We start from the raw sequence: 16,481 nt of genomic DNA, 5'->3' as shown, positions 1-16,481 counted from the left end.
GTCATGCAGTCCAGTACTCACACTCAGTTCTCCTCCCAGAATGCCGGCGGGCATGAGCAGAGAGAGAGAGGGACTCACAAGATGATGACATCATCATCTCACAGGACCTGTAGCTCTGCATTGGCAAGATACAGCGGGCACTAACTATGATGGCAGCATAGCCACATAACACAACAGTCCTCCACCTTTAGTGATCCCAGACAGCCTGTCCCCCCTTCTCTGTTCCCAGACAGCCTGTCCCCCCTTCTCTGTTCCCAGACAGCCTGTCCCCCCTTCTCTGTTCCCAAACAGCCTGTCCCATAGGCAAACGCAGGGAGGGTTTCCATCTGCCTGCGAAAGCCCCCTCTCCAGCACACACCATGACCACAATAGAAATAGTAAAATAATACAATGTTACTAGTGCTGCATGTTCTTCTCAGTATCACAAATGATACCCAGACAGCCTCCCCCCCCTTCTCTGTTCCCGGACAGCCTCCCCCCCCTTCTCTGTTCCCGGACAGCCTGTCCCCCCCCCTTCTCTGTTCCCGGACAGCCTGTCCCCCCCCTTCTCTGTTCCCGGACAGCCTGTCCCCCCCTTCTCTTTTCCCAGACAGCCTGTCCCCCCCCCTTCTCTGTTCCCAGACAGCCTGTCCCCCCTTCTCTTTTCCCAGACAGCCTGTCCCATAGGCAAACGCAGGGGGGGTTTCCATCTGCCTGGAAACCCCCCTCTCCAGCACACACCATGACCACAATAGAAATAGTAAAATAATACAATGTTGCTAGTGCTGCATGTTCTTCTCAGTATCACAAATGAAATGATTAGCAACACCTGTGGATCTTTTAAAATGTGTCAGCCAGTAATAAATATACCTGTGCACCAACTAGGACATGTGGAAAATATGCACCGTTAGGGGTGCTCTGCTATAGACCATCAATAGGGTTAATTATTAATACTGTATAATAATACACTATCCAGTACATAAGGAGACCGATATGTACATATACAGTATGTCCAGGGCAGTGCTAAGTTCTTCTGCTGCTCCCCCAGACTCCTGGACTTGCTCCAAAGCTGTGGAATGATGCCCACATCTGAAAAAAAAACATTCTGCTCAGACAGGATGGAGCTACTACCATATCTAATGGCATACTGTGATTGCTGGTCCTGTATATGCTGGAATTATGCAACACAATATACAGTACTTTGTATGATGCATATTAAAGCTGGATAAGTGCTAATTAAATCCTCTTCATGGACTGGCCACACTCGCTCTAAAATCAAGCATTTGGAAACCCCCTCTAGAAATCCTGCGTTTGCCACTGTGTCCCCCCCTTCTCTGTTCCCAGACAGCCTGCCCCCCCTTCTCTGTTCCCAGACAGCCAACCAGTCCTCCCTTCTGTGTCCCCAGCCTGCCCCTCCTGTTGGGTTTCCAGACAGCCAGTCCCACCTCTTGTGTCCACAGCCGGCCAGTCCTACATTCTATATTCCCAGACTGCCAACCAACCCTTCTTCTGTCCGCAGCCAGCCAGCTCCCCCTCCCCTGTCCCCAGCCAGCCAGCCAGCTCCCCCTCTTCTGTCCCCAGCCAGCCCTTTTGCTTCCCTTACCTCTTCTTGACTGGCTCCTCTCTTCCAGCAGTGGCGGTGGGCAGGCAGCGGGCTCCTAACTTCCAACAGCAGCGGCCAGTGGGAAGGTGGGCGGGTGGCAGGCTCCTCTCTTATACAAACGGTGGCAGCAGGCGGGCAGCTGACTCCTCTTCCACCGCAGCGGCGGTGCAGTTTGACGTCACACGCCGCGCACCTTTTTTTAGAAAAAAAAAAAAACACTTTTAAGCATAGCGGCCAGGATGGGCGGCGGCCGCGGAAGAGAGTGGGGCAGTGGGCGGGCAGCAGTGACCTTGCAGCAGCTACTGTATGTGACGGTGGGGGAGTGTGTGCAGTTTTTGGTGTCACCCCCTTGGAGGGTGACACCCGGTGCGGCCCGCACCCACCTTGTGACGCCACTGATCTGGTCTTCCTGTTTTTGTGGCTCACCAGTGGTTTACATTTTGTGGTGAACCCTCTATATTCACTCTTGTGAAGTCTTCTCTTGATTGTTGACTTTGACACATATACACCTACCTCCTGGAGAGTGTTCTTGATTTGGCCAACTGTTGTGAAGGTTTTTTTCTTCACCAGGGAAATAATTCTTCTGTCATCAACCACAGTTGTTTTCAATGGTCTTCCGGGTCTTTTGGTGTTGCTGAGCTCTCCGGTGCGTTCTTTCTTTTTAAGAATGTTCCAAACAGTTGATTTGGCCACACCTAATGTTTTTGCTATCTCTCTGATGGGCTTGTTTTGATTTATCAGCCTAATGATGGCTTGCTTCACTGACAGTGACAGCTCTTTGGATCTCATATTTAGAGTCGACAGCAACTGATTCCAAATGCAAATGTCACACCTAGAATCAACTCCAGACCTTTTACCTGCTTAATTGATAATGAAATAATGAGGGAATAGCCCACACCTGTCCATGAAATAGCCTTTGAGTTGATAGTCCCATTACTTCTGGCCCCTTAAAAAGTGGGAGGCACATATAGAAACCGTTGTAATTCCTACACCGTTCACCTGATTTGGATGTAATTACCCTCAAATTAAATCTGAAAGTCTGCAGTTAAAGCACATCTTGTTTGTTTCATTTCAAAGCCATTGTGATGGTGAATAGAGGCCAAAATATGAAAATTCTGTCAATGTCCCAATATTTATGCACCTGACTGTGCATACAGTACACACAGTGACCCAGTTGCTACCCACTTCACAGCGCTCACTGACCCTCCTCACAGCACCACTTACTGCCCCCTTCATAGCACAGCATCCCTCTCCTTGCTCAGCACAGCACCCCTCTCAGTACATCAACCCTCACAGCACATCACCCCTGTCCCCTCACAGCACCCCTATCCCAGCACAGCACCCCTCACAGCACAGCCGGCTCTGCACACGCATTTCAACTTGACTTAAGAGTCACTGACAGCCACAGCATCCCTGTTATTACTGGCACGGTAGCCGCTGTCCGACCAGGCAAACAGTGTGGGGCAGCCAGGCGGCCCAGCTGGGGGAGCAATGGACCGGCTCAGCGGAAGCTTCCTGCCGTCCTGGTGCCCCTGCCGCTACCTCAAGGCTTTTCCGGATGCCTAGGACTGGCTTTGTATGTCTTATTGGAACCTACCTATGACACTTTTCCCCATCCTACATGTATAATACCCATATAATAACGTATAATGACCCAAGTGAGGATTTCCCCTGTACCCCTGTGGGTCAGTCCGATCCTGGTCTTTGGTCATGTTTTTACAATTGCCAGAGTTGTGGAAACATGGTTTCATCCTCCATCAGGACAATTCAGCAGCCCATACAGCTCTATATGAAGCAGTGTTTGGCTGAGAAACATATAGCAGTGCTAGAACACCCTCTACACTCGCCAGACCTAGCAACATGTGACTTCTTTCTTTTCCCTGAAGTCAAATCTGTACTCAAGGGAACCAGTTTTGCATCAGTTACTGAGGTAAAGAAGAAAATGACGGAGCTGTTGAGACAGCTGACAGATAATGAGCTACAGCACGGCATTGACCAATGGAAAATAAGAATGTAGTGTGTGTGGATGCAGAAGGGGAGTACATAGAAGGGGAACACAGTTAAAATGTACTTAACATAATTAAACATAAAATTATAGCATCAGTATTGTCATTTAATAGCCACACCTTGTATTGTATTCAGTCTTCATCTCTTGACCAAGATTTTCCTAGTTTATTAGTCAGATGATCACAATGGTCACAGCAGCAGGAAATGAGTCTGTGACCTGTGACGTCTGGTGTGATTGTGTTTGTGAGGGCTGAGCTGTAAGTGACGGGGTAGTGATATGACAGCAGGAAGGAACAAGGTCTCCACTGCAGTAGTGATGTGAGACTTCTGTAAAACTGATGCAGTGTTCTGGTGTCAAAATCACCTCTGTGAAATATAAATCAATTTGCAATTACACCTATCCTTCTTTATCTACCCGAAAGCTTTCTCTTTTCTTCTTTTATTTTACTTTCCTTTTCTTTAGCTGTAGAGAGAAAGGTATAACTACCATGGTAGCAGGCCCACTTCCCCTGTCAAAGCCACGTGTGATTGTTGTCACCTGGACGTAACTTGAAGACCATTACAAAATATTGTTTATTGAGAAAACTCCCTGAAATTATTTAAACAGCAGTGATATTTTCTATCTCTGGATCTTGTGGTTACATATAAACACTTTAGATTATAATGCAATTGTCTCTTGGAATACAAATAGGAAGTCCTTTCCTTTTGTAAAGAGAACCGATACATATAAACATAACAAAACAACCCTTGCATAGTAATGGACTCAAGCTTGTGGCAAATATAAAATTGAAGTCAATTGGAGCCTGACCAAAAGCACTACAGATTTGCCTTTTTTTTTTTAGTTTTTTTGGAGGCCGCAATTAAAAAACAAAATGAAATGCACCTATTAGAAAAAAAGAAAAATGTGTTTTCTTGGTGCACATTCAGTCCCACTATACAGTTGTTTTTTTTTTGTTTTTTTAGTGTTCACCTATCGGAATGTAAAATAGTGAAATGAAACACAATCCAGCAGACTCCATAATTACCCATTCTGTCTATTTGGGTTACATGGTCTATATACTCTAATACATTAAAACATACTTATCTAAATGACTGAGGTTCTTTATCTGCTTTGTAGAGAACTGGATGTTATGTAGTTATATTGAAGTTGGTTACTGTGCAAACCTTAATATTATATAATTGTAGCAACACACTCATGTTTGTACAAATACTATAATAGTGTCTGGAATGTATGACGTATGCTGCCATTGATTACACCCACAATCATAGGCTCTGATGTATTCAGTATGGTAAATGTTACTCTTCCACAATGTGGTGGTGTTGATTTAGTCTGCATGCAGAGTGGTATTTTGCATTGCAAATTAATGTGATGATTTTTCACTTTTGCAGGCTGTGTTCACTGATCTAGAAATCATGGCTGCAATCTTTGCTAGTGCTATCCATGATGTTGATCACCCTGGAGTGTCAAATCAGTTTCTTATAAATACCAGTAAGTGGGAACATGAAGATGTCTAACATAATAAATGTTGTGAAATGACATATTCATCTAAGTGAAAGGTATCCTTTCAGACTTCATCTGTTATTTACTTAATTAACTATATTGACTTGGAACATTATAAAAATAAACTTTTCCAAAGCAGAATGGACTTCTGGGTAATGTCATTTACATGGCGGTGCTTTCAGTATGTACCCCATGTAGATGGCATTACCTGTGGATTATAGCCTGGAACTATAAGTCATGCAAAACAGTGGTGGGTTGCTGTGTAAATACCAGATATCGCATGATATAGTTCAACAGATGTTGCCGCTGAGGTTCCAGAGCCATATTCTTCGACCTCTCTGTTTATATTACATTATAATATAAGTAAGTTAAAAGCATATTTCTAAATTCAATTTGCATATTTGTATCTCATAAACTCTATATTAGGTGTGCGACTGGAGCTTCTGCTTAAAGGAGAGCCTAATCTAAAGTGCAAGCTGATCCAAAATAAACATGTATTTTGTAACATTCACCATTCTATCCAGATTTCCTACATAATAACATACTTTATTCCACATTGTCTGCGCTTCATGCAAAGCTCTTTTCCTTTACTAGAAGCTATTTTATAGTCTGAAATGCTGCCTACAACATATGGCACATATGTCACACATCATGCCATTAAACTTGTGTTGCCAGGTTGAAACTTAGGCCGAAACTGGTTGTATAAAGAGGGTAAAAGGATGTAATTGGTGTCTGTTAGTTCATATTTCTTAAGAGATGGTACATGCATATATATTGTGGATGCTGTGATAAGCCTTATCACTTGGACCAAATTATAATTATAACAATTGCAGGAATTTCACAGGCTGGTTTCCATGGTACCTTTTTACCAGTCTTTTCATTCTTGGGGGAGATGTATCAAGCCTTGGGGCCAAATGTAATAGGATGAGAGTGTAGAAAATGTGACCGTTTCCTAACACTTTTTAAACTTGGCCATTGTAATAGAGCCTGTACACAAAGCAACAGGGCAAACTCGCATGTTTTTCAGATTCAAAAAACTCTCACAATTTAAAATATCTTCCAGATGATTTCCCATTTTGAAGATAAAACTCGGCCAATGTGCTAAACCCTCACTTTTTCTAAACACTCACCCTATTACATTTGGCCCTTGGAGAGAGATAAAGTGGTGAAGTTGCCCAAAGCACCCATTCAGCTTGTAATTGTCATTTTCTAGACTGTGCTGAATAAATATTAGCCGGAAGTTGATTGGTTGCTATGGCCTACTTCTCCACTTTATCTCTCTCAATGGTCTGATACATTTCCCCTGTGTCTGCACAGTTAAAAAACTGGACATTTTGGAGTAAATTTACTAAGAATCGTGTCTGGTCGAGATTACAATCACAGTTGTGTTTGGCCTTTTTTTAAAATAAATACGTCATCGGCCAAACTTGCAAGTACTTTCCATAGACAGGAACACAACACAGGAATTTACCAATTTCAGTGTGACCCGTGTATGTTTCTGCCTGTAATAAAGCAAAGAAAAGGTTAAAAAATTTTTTTTTAAAAACTGCGTGTGGTCCCCCTCCTGAGCAGAACCAGCCCGGAGCTCTTTGAGCTGGCCCTGGTTAACACAATACAAGGGGCAAATAACATAGGGGTGCCCTGTATTTAATGAACCAGCATGAGGCTCTTAGCTCTATGTTGGTAATAAAAATATGGATAAAAAAATGTTGTGGTGTTCCCCCATATTTTTACTACCAGCACCAGCCAGGTGTAATGCCACAGCCAGGGGACTCTCTCACCAGGTCCCCCGGCCAAAGCTTTAACACCCCAAACTAGTCAGCCCAGACCGAGGATGCCATGGAAGGGGTCTCCCCTTCTGAGCACCCCAAGCCTGGGCTGAAGCCCGGGGCTTTTCCCCTGGGCGGTGGGTGCAGGGGTGATAGTGATAATAATAGTGTAATATTGTTTTTTACAGTGGGACTACGGCTGGCACCGATACGCCCACTGTATAAAATAATATTAAAACAAAGACAGGACACACACACACACACACACACACACACACACACACACACACACACACACCATAGAAAGTAAAAGTTTAGTACATACACTCATGCTCTCACTATACTCTCCTTGTCCCCGGTGTCCAGTCCTTTTCTCCAGTAGCATCCCGTGCTTGCATGAAATAAATAAATACTCACCTACCCCTTGGCTCAGGTCGGTCCTCTTCTCCAATAGAGTCCATTAAAAACAAAAAAAGGCATTGTCCCGACACAGACCGGACTGAAGAGCTGTATGTGCTTACACATGCAGCACTTCCCCGTAAGTGATAGGATGCATGAGGTTTCCTGCACTTTCCGGACCGCCAGCCAATCAGCGGCTGCTACTATAGTAAATGGCCGCTGATTAGCTGTGAGTGGCCTGGCTGTCAATCAACAGCCAGGATGCTGATTGGCCTGTCTGTTAGCCAACTCAGGTGAGTATTTCTATAATTATATTTATCCATACACCGGGATGCTACTGGAGAAGAGGACCGGACTCCTGGGACAAGAGGAGTACAGTGTGAGTGTATATAATAAACTTTTACTTTCTACGGTGTGTGTGTTCTGTCTTTATTTTAATATTTGTTTTTACAGTGGGGGTACCAGTGCAGAGAGGGGGACCCCTTACCTGTCCCCTTGCTAACTTTCCTGTACGCAGTGAACACTCAAGCTGCGTATGCCATCGCAGGGGCGCATTTATGCATGTAACTGTGTTTAAATGCACTGGCATGCCTGCGTTTCTCCGACCACATCCCTGTCACCACCCCCAAACGCTCTGTCACACTGTGTGATGTTTTACCCTGTTCTGTGTGTACACAGTGCAATCGTAGTTCAGCGGTTGCGCACACGAACTGCGCTTTGATACATGCGCAGTGCGTAACAATCGACCGACTGCGTACGCGATCGCATCTGTGATCCTTGCTGAATCAGGCCCAGAGCCTGGTGCTGGTTCATTAAATACAGGGGACCCCTACATATTTTGTCCCACATATTTTTGTGATCAGGACCTGATAACAGCATGGGGCTGGTCATGCTTTTGAGGGAGGACTTCACGCAGTTTTATTTGCACTTTTTTATTTTTACACACACGCAGTCTGCACGTATCTCACTGATGTATGTAGGCTGCATGTACAGGAGTGTTTGGCCACGTGTGGAACACAGGCAACACGGGGATAAAACACTATCACATACCATACTTGCCTACCCTCCCGATTTGGGCAGGAGCCTCCCGAAAATCGGGTGCCGCTCCCAACCTCCCGGGATGGCAGGCAAGTCTCCCGGCTGCCGCGGATCCCTCCTTTCCCACCGCAATAACTTGTAAAAATCACGGCAGCGAAGGGGGGCGGTGACGCGATTCGCGTCATTTTGGCACCGCCCCCTGCATCACACTGCCTGTAATATCGGCAGTGTGTAGCGGGGGCGTGGCCAAAATGACGCACTTGCATGGCTCCGCCCCCCGTCCCACCCGCAAAAACTTGTCATCTGGCCGGCCCCGCCCCTGTTTGCTGGCCACGCCCCCCAGTAATGCCGATCTGGCTGCTCCCTCCAGGAAGGGGCAGCCAGATAGTCGGCATGTATGTCACATACACCATCGAAAAACATGATTCAGCAAAACACGATTCTTGGTAAATTTTGAGTGTTTCAGCTGACAAGTCACCCGTGTTCCTGCGATGCTATGCGTGTTTAAACTCGGGCAGTGTCAGACCAGAAACAATTCTTAGTAAATTTACCCCTTAGTATACATTTATGGTACTGGCCGGGGCTTCAAATATTAGCAGAGAAAGGGATTTGGTAGTGTCACAGATTTTCTTTATATTTTAAATATAACTTTTAGTATTTGTGTGCTTTAGGGTGACCTAGACATATTTAACACTCTTTCTTTCTCTGCACATGCTTATGCAATTTATGCAGGCTATTTCCTTATACTGTAATCCTCAATTCTGTTGTATACCTGTATTTCCTATTTATTTTTCTCCTATTTCTTATTGCAGACTCTGAGCTGGCACTGATGTACAATGATGCCTCTGTCCTAGAGAACCACCACCTTGCAGTAGGATTTAAGCTCCTTCAAGAAGAGAACTGTGACATATTCCAGAATTTGACCAAGAAGCAGCGCCAAACATTAAGAAAAATGGTCATTGACATGGTACGTCCGGGATCACAGAGAGCATATGTGACATCCACAAGTCTCCTAGTTGCAACTGCTTATATCAGGAGTATGTGTATCATGTCTCTTTTAAAGAGTATTTAGAATTATCCATTCAGCTAAGCCTGGCAGATACAAGAGGATAGACTAAATATGTGAAAAGAAAGGTACCTGCTTCTGCAAAGAATGATCACAATAGGGATCGTCTCTATTAGACACCTGCTTCAATTACGGTAGCCTGAATTCTGCTCAAACCTTCATGCAATCATAAATCAGCTAGAGAGACCATGCTGAAGGGTGGCTGTAACAGCGTCTAGAGAATGATGACCTTGGGGCAAAGGCCCTAATCAAAACAGACTCAATATCAAGAGTAGTAGCCTGGTGGATTAGATGTGCAAGTGACATACTGTGTAAGCCACGTGGCATACCAGGACATACAGTTATTAAGTGCTTTTTCCAATCAGTTAAAATTGTTGTTCACTTATAGACAACCCACCCTTATTAATGTGATTTATACTGTGCCTTTAATCCCATCAAGGCTCCTGGTGGTTTACACCTCCTAGAGAGAGTTACTTTTACTTTTCATTTTTCTAGCCTATCCAAGCTAATATTATATTATCTTTACTGAACATATAGGGGTTTATTTTGGTAACATATTGAAATAGAGCTCTTATAATGTTCCAGCATTGCCTATAGTAATAGACAAAAATCACCAAAAATATGCTTTTCTGCTATTTGTCCCATTACTACTTTTGCAACTTCACATAATGCCAACAACTTGCCATAAAATGTATTTTGTTTAGTTCTAACATATGACAGAAGCACTATTCCGTCATTTAAAAAAATTTAATTTTGCATTTTATTGGATACATTTATATTTGCCAGCATGTACAGATTCTGCAGGAGACCACTGCTAGACAAGTAGTGTATATCTGACATCACATGCATGATACGTAAGCACAAGGCGCTACACTCCTCCGTGTGATCTGACCACTTCTATTCTAAGCACACTTTTGTGAAATCTTAGCACCTGTCACACAATGTGTAAGAACTGGGCTTTCCGGAAAATGTAGTCAGCATGTCATCATTCAGAATGCTGACACATGAAAGTAGGGTTAGGCTAAAATAGGAGTGTTGGCATTGTGAATGTTGACATTTTGGACATATAGACATCATGCCAGTGTTGACATATTGACATTCAGACATAATGAGTGAATGTCACATTTCATACTACACCCAGGATCTCCATCTGCCATACAGAACAGGAGAAAAGGAACTGTACAGTTGACCTTGCATACAGACTAAGAGCATATACTTAAGATGGGTACACACTACACGATGTTTACCCAGCACGACATCGCCAGCGAGGGGACCCTGCATATAGCAAGTGCATACACACTTGCCGATGCGAGGTCCGACGGGGGGTGGGACGTGTCATGCTGCATTCTGAAGCGTGACATCAATAGCGACATCCCCCATAGGACCTGCAGTATGGCCGACAGGCGATTTTGCTAGCAGCCCGTGGGAGCATGCATATCATGGGTACACACCTAGACGAGCTTGAGAATTACATCCGGACACAGAATAAGACAAGTTAGTATATGCAATTGGTCAGTGAACTTTTAAAACTGCAATGAAATAGTTTAGTCTGCTATGAGCAGAGAATGTGTTACATAGTTATGTAGGGCGATGCAAGTCACACATCCGCTAGACTTCCACCAGGTACTCGAGCAGAAACAAAAAGAGGATAAAACCCACACGGCATTAAGTAAACTATTTATACACATAATAGATCCAATCTTTGAAATAGTAATATTATTTTGAAAAGTATAATAATGATATAATTAATTGTCAGGAGTGCTACCACCAAAACTATTAGGAAATCAGTACAGTACAAACAAGAAACATGAAGAGGTTTTTTTAGGTTGGATACACATTAGGTCCTATGACTTTTATCAAGTATTTTTTTCTTTTTATGGGATTCAGAATTTTTTATTTAATAAGTGTATGAAAAATATATATACGTAAGGATGATCAGAATTATTCTTTGTTGGTGCCTTTATTATTTATTCTTTATTAAACAAGGCAGGTCTGCCTTGAGAAAGCTCGGAGTGAAACACTTTTAGATGTTCGTCTGGGCACAGTCATATCATTCATATTGTTATGTTATACTGGGATATGTTCAATATCCAGACAGCGGGGACTCTGGCGGTCAGAATGCCGACGCCAGAATCCGGAAACTTATCGTAATACTGGCGCCAGCATCGCGCCCGCCGGAATCCCGAAGGTAAGTAGCTGGGTTGTGGGAGGGTTAGGCACTAGGGGGAGGGGTTGGGTTGGGCACTAAGGGGGGGGAGGGTTAGGTTTAGGCACGAGGGGGGGATGTAGTTAGATTACTGTCGGTGGGATGCCGGCTGTTGGAAACCACGACAGTGGAAGCCCGACCTGGGACTAAAGATAGATCCCGACGCCTATCTTTAGCCCCATGCCGAAATCTCAACAGCCGGCATCACGAACGAAGGTTAGCGGGTCTTCTTAGGTCTTAGCCACGGGGATGTTAGGTTTAGGCATCCCCCCGGGAGGGTTAGGTTTAGGGTGTCGGGAAGTGGGGTTAGGCACTACCAGGGGAGGTTTGGGTTAGGCACTAGGGGGGAGTTAGGGTTAGGCACCACTAAGGGAGGGTTAAGGTTCGGCACCACTAAAGGAGGGTTAAAAGGGCAGTGAAACAAGAAGTGGGCACAGCATCAGTGGCAGATAAAAAGAAAATGACAGGGGGTGCATCATGATGGGGGGGGGTGGTAGAGGAATAGGGGTATATTTACTAAAGTGGGGGTTTTTAGAAGTGGAGATGTTGCCCATAGCAACCAATCAGATTCTACTTAACATTTTTCTAGCACCTTCTGGAAGAAAATGGCTAGAATCTGATTAATTGCTATGGGCAACATCTCTCCTTCTAAACACCCGTGATTTAGTAAATATACCCCATAGGGTTTGGCCACGTACCCACTTTCTGTTTAGCCATTGCAAAGGAGTTAGAGTCCTTGGTGGCTCATTACATTGCTGCCTGAAAGTATTAAACAATCTAGCCCCTTCCCACCAACCAGCCCCCTACACTAAAATATAAACGACCAGAACAAACATGCAACAACAAAAATGATATATACTATAAGCAAGGTAAAGATAAGTTTTTGCCCTTGCAGCTTTCACAACTTAGTACAGCTGCCAGCTGGTGTTCTAATCTTTGTTGGTGCTTGTTTAAATCTTGGAAAGTGTCAGACCTGTCTGGAAATGAGATTGGTAATAAATACATGCATTTAAATTAGCAAATAATTTAGGGCCTGATTCACTACGGATTGCAATATTGCGTACGCACGCAGTTCAACTGCAATAGCAAGCCAAACCACTGCCATCACAATGCACCACATTTACGCCCCCCACTTTATCATACGCATATCCGTAATGTCTAGCAGTATAGCGAAAACATCGGTACAATCGAGTAACATCAGACCTATACGCACACTTGCACAAGCCCCGACTTTACTCAGAAATTGCTAACAGCCACGTACGCTAGCAGACCTCAGATTGCGTATGGCTTCGCAGTGGCTAATTTATGCACACCCCTGACACGGCATGTGAACGCACTGGCACGCCTACGTTCGGCAGACAACCACCCACAAACGGCACTTTCTGTCAATCACTCTGTGATAGGTCTGCGTAGCCTCTGCAGTCGCAGTCACGATTGCAGTGGGCAGCAAGCACACTGCGATGCATGCGCTAAACTCAACAATCTGGCCGATTTCTGTGCGTCTTAGCAACAGCAATCCAAGCTGAATCGGGCCCTTAAGGGGCCTATCCATTAGCAGATGTTTTTCTGAAAGATGAAAGACATTCCGGTGGCTGTGGAGAAAGATATCTGTCATGTACATAACAGATTTTTGCGAACGATGAACGATATCGCATGACTTCATTCTGGGAGTGGATTTTTTTTTATAATTGTTTGAATATTCATTAAAGAAGGGGTTTACATTACGATTTTTTTTTTTAAGGGATGGGTGGTGCTCTCTGCAGCCCTCTACATTCCTGATTACCTATTTAAAATTCAGCATTTATTGTTTGTTGCTAGTTCGGTTGGGTGTATACCTTTCTGAGCGTCATTTCAAAGATAAATTTCTGGTTTGAGTTTTGGTGTGCCATTAATTAAACTGCGTACTGTACTCATGGATGCTATACTATAACTATATACTATGTATATGTATACTATAACCAAAAGCCCAAGACAATTGCTAAAATTTAACTGAACCCCTTCCATTAACGGCTAAAAACCAATTCCGCTTTTAGACCTAAATGCCAGGTCTGATCCGGGAGGAGGAACAGTGTTCCCGCTGGATCAGACCCTGCGCCGATCCAGCATATTCCTGAGTCGGCACCGTTTTACACCAGACCCGGCTCTTCTGTCATAAAAGTGGACGCTTGGAGATGACGTCAACGCCAAGCGTTACTTAAGCCAGCCAATTGTCCGGCCTGCTTTGTTATGCAGGTCTTGCGCCGTTTACACTGCAGGGTGACACGGGAACAACCCGTGGCCAACCCTGCAGTTTACCTGTTATGGATCACCGGGTTCGTGGACCTGGCTGGATCCATTACACCGCCACAAATCCTGGGTTGATGCGCATCAACCCAGGATTTTTGACACTGTATAAAAGGGGTATAAGTACTTACCTTGTTGCTAATAATGTCCATCTTAGTTCTGCCATTGTAGTTAACATAGGTGTCCAAGTAAAGACACATATGTTAATTCAATGAGGCCCTTCTCCAGTTGTGATCCAGATAGCTAAATGTTGTAGAATTGCCTCTAAAAACCATTGTTCAATTTATCTGCTAATGGATAGGCCCCTTTAGATCCCTCCCCCTGAATCTGCAACTGCCAGCCAACATTAAGCATTAGAATGCATAGATCTTTCATTGCCACCTCCCTCAATACTCCTTACTGTCCATATCCATACGTCGACTTGTGATACGTACCCTGTTGAATTAATAAAGCCTTCATTTTCCTTATACTGGTGAGTGCCCTCTTTTGGCCCAAGTGACCATAACTTTTTCTATTATTGTTATAGGGATTGCCATTTACCTTAGTGGGGCACCCCTTTGCTGAATATTGTTGGTGTGTGAGTGCGGACTGTTGGGACTAATATATATGTAATATTAGTGCCTTGCAAAAGTATTCACATCCCTTGGCTTTTTACCTTTTTTGTTACATTATAACCTGTAATTTATTTATTTTTTTATCTGAATTTTATGTGATGGATCTGCACAAAATAGTCTAATTTGGTGAAGTGAAATGCGAAAAATATATATAAAAAAGAATCTTTATAAATAAAATTCAGAAAATTGGCATGTGCATATGTAATCACCCCCTTTGCTATGAAGCCCCTCAAAAGTTTTGGTGCAACCAATTACCTTCAGAAGTCACATAATTAGTGAAATGAAGTCCACCTGTGTGAAATCTAAGTGTCACATGATCTGTCAGTATAAACACACATTTTCTGAAAGGTCCCAGAGGCTGCAACACCACTAAGCAAGAGGCATCACACCAAGAAGACCAAGTAGCTCTCCAAACAAGTCAGGGACAAAGTTGTTGAGAAGTACAATTCTGGGTTGGGTTATAAAAAAAAAAAAATAACCAAATCTTTGATGATCCCCCGGAGTACCATCAAATCCATCATCATCAAATGGAAAGAACATGGTACCACAACAAACCTGCCAAGAGAGTGCCGCCCACCAAAATTCACAGACCGGGCAAGGAGGGCATTGATCAGAGAGGCAGCACAAAGACCAAAGGTAACCCTGAAGGAGTTGCAGAGACTAGTGTATCTGTGCATGTGAATACAATAATAGGAGTTATGGTATGACATACCTTTGTTAACTCCTTTTCTTCGAGGTCCATGGGGTCCACAGCCATCACATTGGGGTTTATGGATTCATCCAGGCACCAAACAGTTAATCCAAGCTCTCAGCTCCCAGGATGCACTAGGTCCTCCCCCATATACCCCGCCTCTGGTCACAGGGCGTCATTTTGTCACAAAGCCCACCACGAGAAAAAAAAAAAAGAGGTAAGAAGGAAGGACATATGTTCTCTAGACATTCTCTCACAACGTGGGAAACACTTAAGAGATACAACAAAACTACCCATTAACACTAGGTGCGTTAGGGTGGGTGTCCTGTGGACCCCATGGACCTCGAAGAAAAGGAGCTAACAAAGGTATGTCATACCATAACTCCTATTTTCTTCTTCGGGGTCCATGGGGTCCACAGCCATCACATTGGGGATATACCCAAGCAGTACCCCTAAGGGCGGGAACGCTCCTGTGTCTCGGAAGGAGGATCCTGCGCCCAAAGGAGGCATCCTGAGAGGCAAAGATGTCAAATGCATAATATTTTATATATAAAGGTGTGGACAGACCACGTGGCTGCCTTACACAATTGTTCCGCAGACGCGCCCCAGCGGGCTGCCCATGAAGGACCCACAGACCGCGTAGAGTGTGCCCTGATCGAGTCTGGCACTCTACGACCCACCTGAGTATATGCCTGTGATATGGTCATAGGAAACCATCTTGCTAAAGTCTGCTTATTGGCTGGCCATCCCCGCTTTTGGCAGCCATAAAGAACAAAAAGAGAATCAGACTTCCTCAACTTGCTGGGTCGCTCCACGTAAATACGTAAAGCACGCATAACATCCAGGGAAGCCTCACCTAAGGACAGCCCTGACACATGAAAAGCTGGGACCACAATTTCTTCGTTTATATGAAATTGTGATACCACCATAGGGAGATATCCTGCTCGGGTCCGCAGCACCGCTCTATCCTGGTGGAAAAATAGAAAAGGAGAGCGAACTGACAAGGCTGCCAGGTCGGACACCCTACGAGCAGAAGCAATGGCCAAAAGAAAAATAGTTTTTGCTGTTAACCATTTGAGATCTACCGACTCCAATGGCTCAAAGGGGGAAGCCTGTAAAGCTTTAAGAACTAAAGACAGGTCCCGTGGTGCTACCGGAGGAACGAACGGAGGCTGCACCCTCAAAACCCCCTGAAAAAAGGTTTTTACATCAGGCAACGAAGCAACCCTATGCTGGTACCAAACTCCAAGCGCAGAAGCCTGCACTCTTAGGGAGGCCAGGCGAAGACCCCGCTCTAACCCTGACTGGAAAAAAGCGAGTACTCG

General features: G+C 44.4%; 1 protein-coding gene across 1 annotated transcript in view; it reads left to right on the top strand.

Annotated features, from left to right (window-relative positions):
* Positions 1–16,481, top strand: part of LOC148501159 (3',5'-cyclic-AMP phosphodiesterase 4C-like) — a 167,925-nt gene that overhangs the window by 135,217 nt on the left and 16,227 nt on the right. The window contains exons 11-12 of the mRNA XM_088450876.1: positions 4,979–5,078; positions 9,109–9,263. Of these exons, the coding sequence (XP_088307002.1) occupies positions 4,979–5,078; positions 9,109–9,263 (255 nt within the window). The remainder of the gene's footprint in view (positions 1–4,978; positions 5,079–9,108; positions 9,264–16,481) is intronic.

This window comes from Taudactylus pleione, unplaced genomic scaffold (genome assembly GCF_031769625.1).
Source record: "Taudactylus pleione unplaced genomic scaffold, aTauple2 ptg000532l, whole genome shotgun sequence".
Lineage (NCBI taxonomy): Eukaryota > Metazoa > Chordata > Amphibia > Anura > Myobatrachidae > Taudactylus > Taudactylus pleione.
Note: the sequence above shows the minus strand (reverse complement) of the source record. Positions and strands in the feature narration are given on the sequence as shown.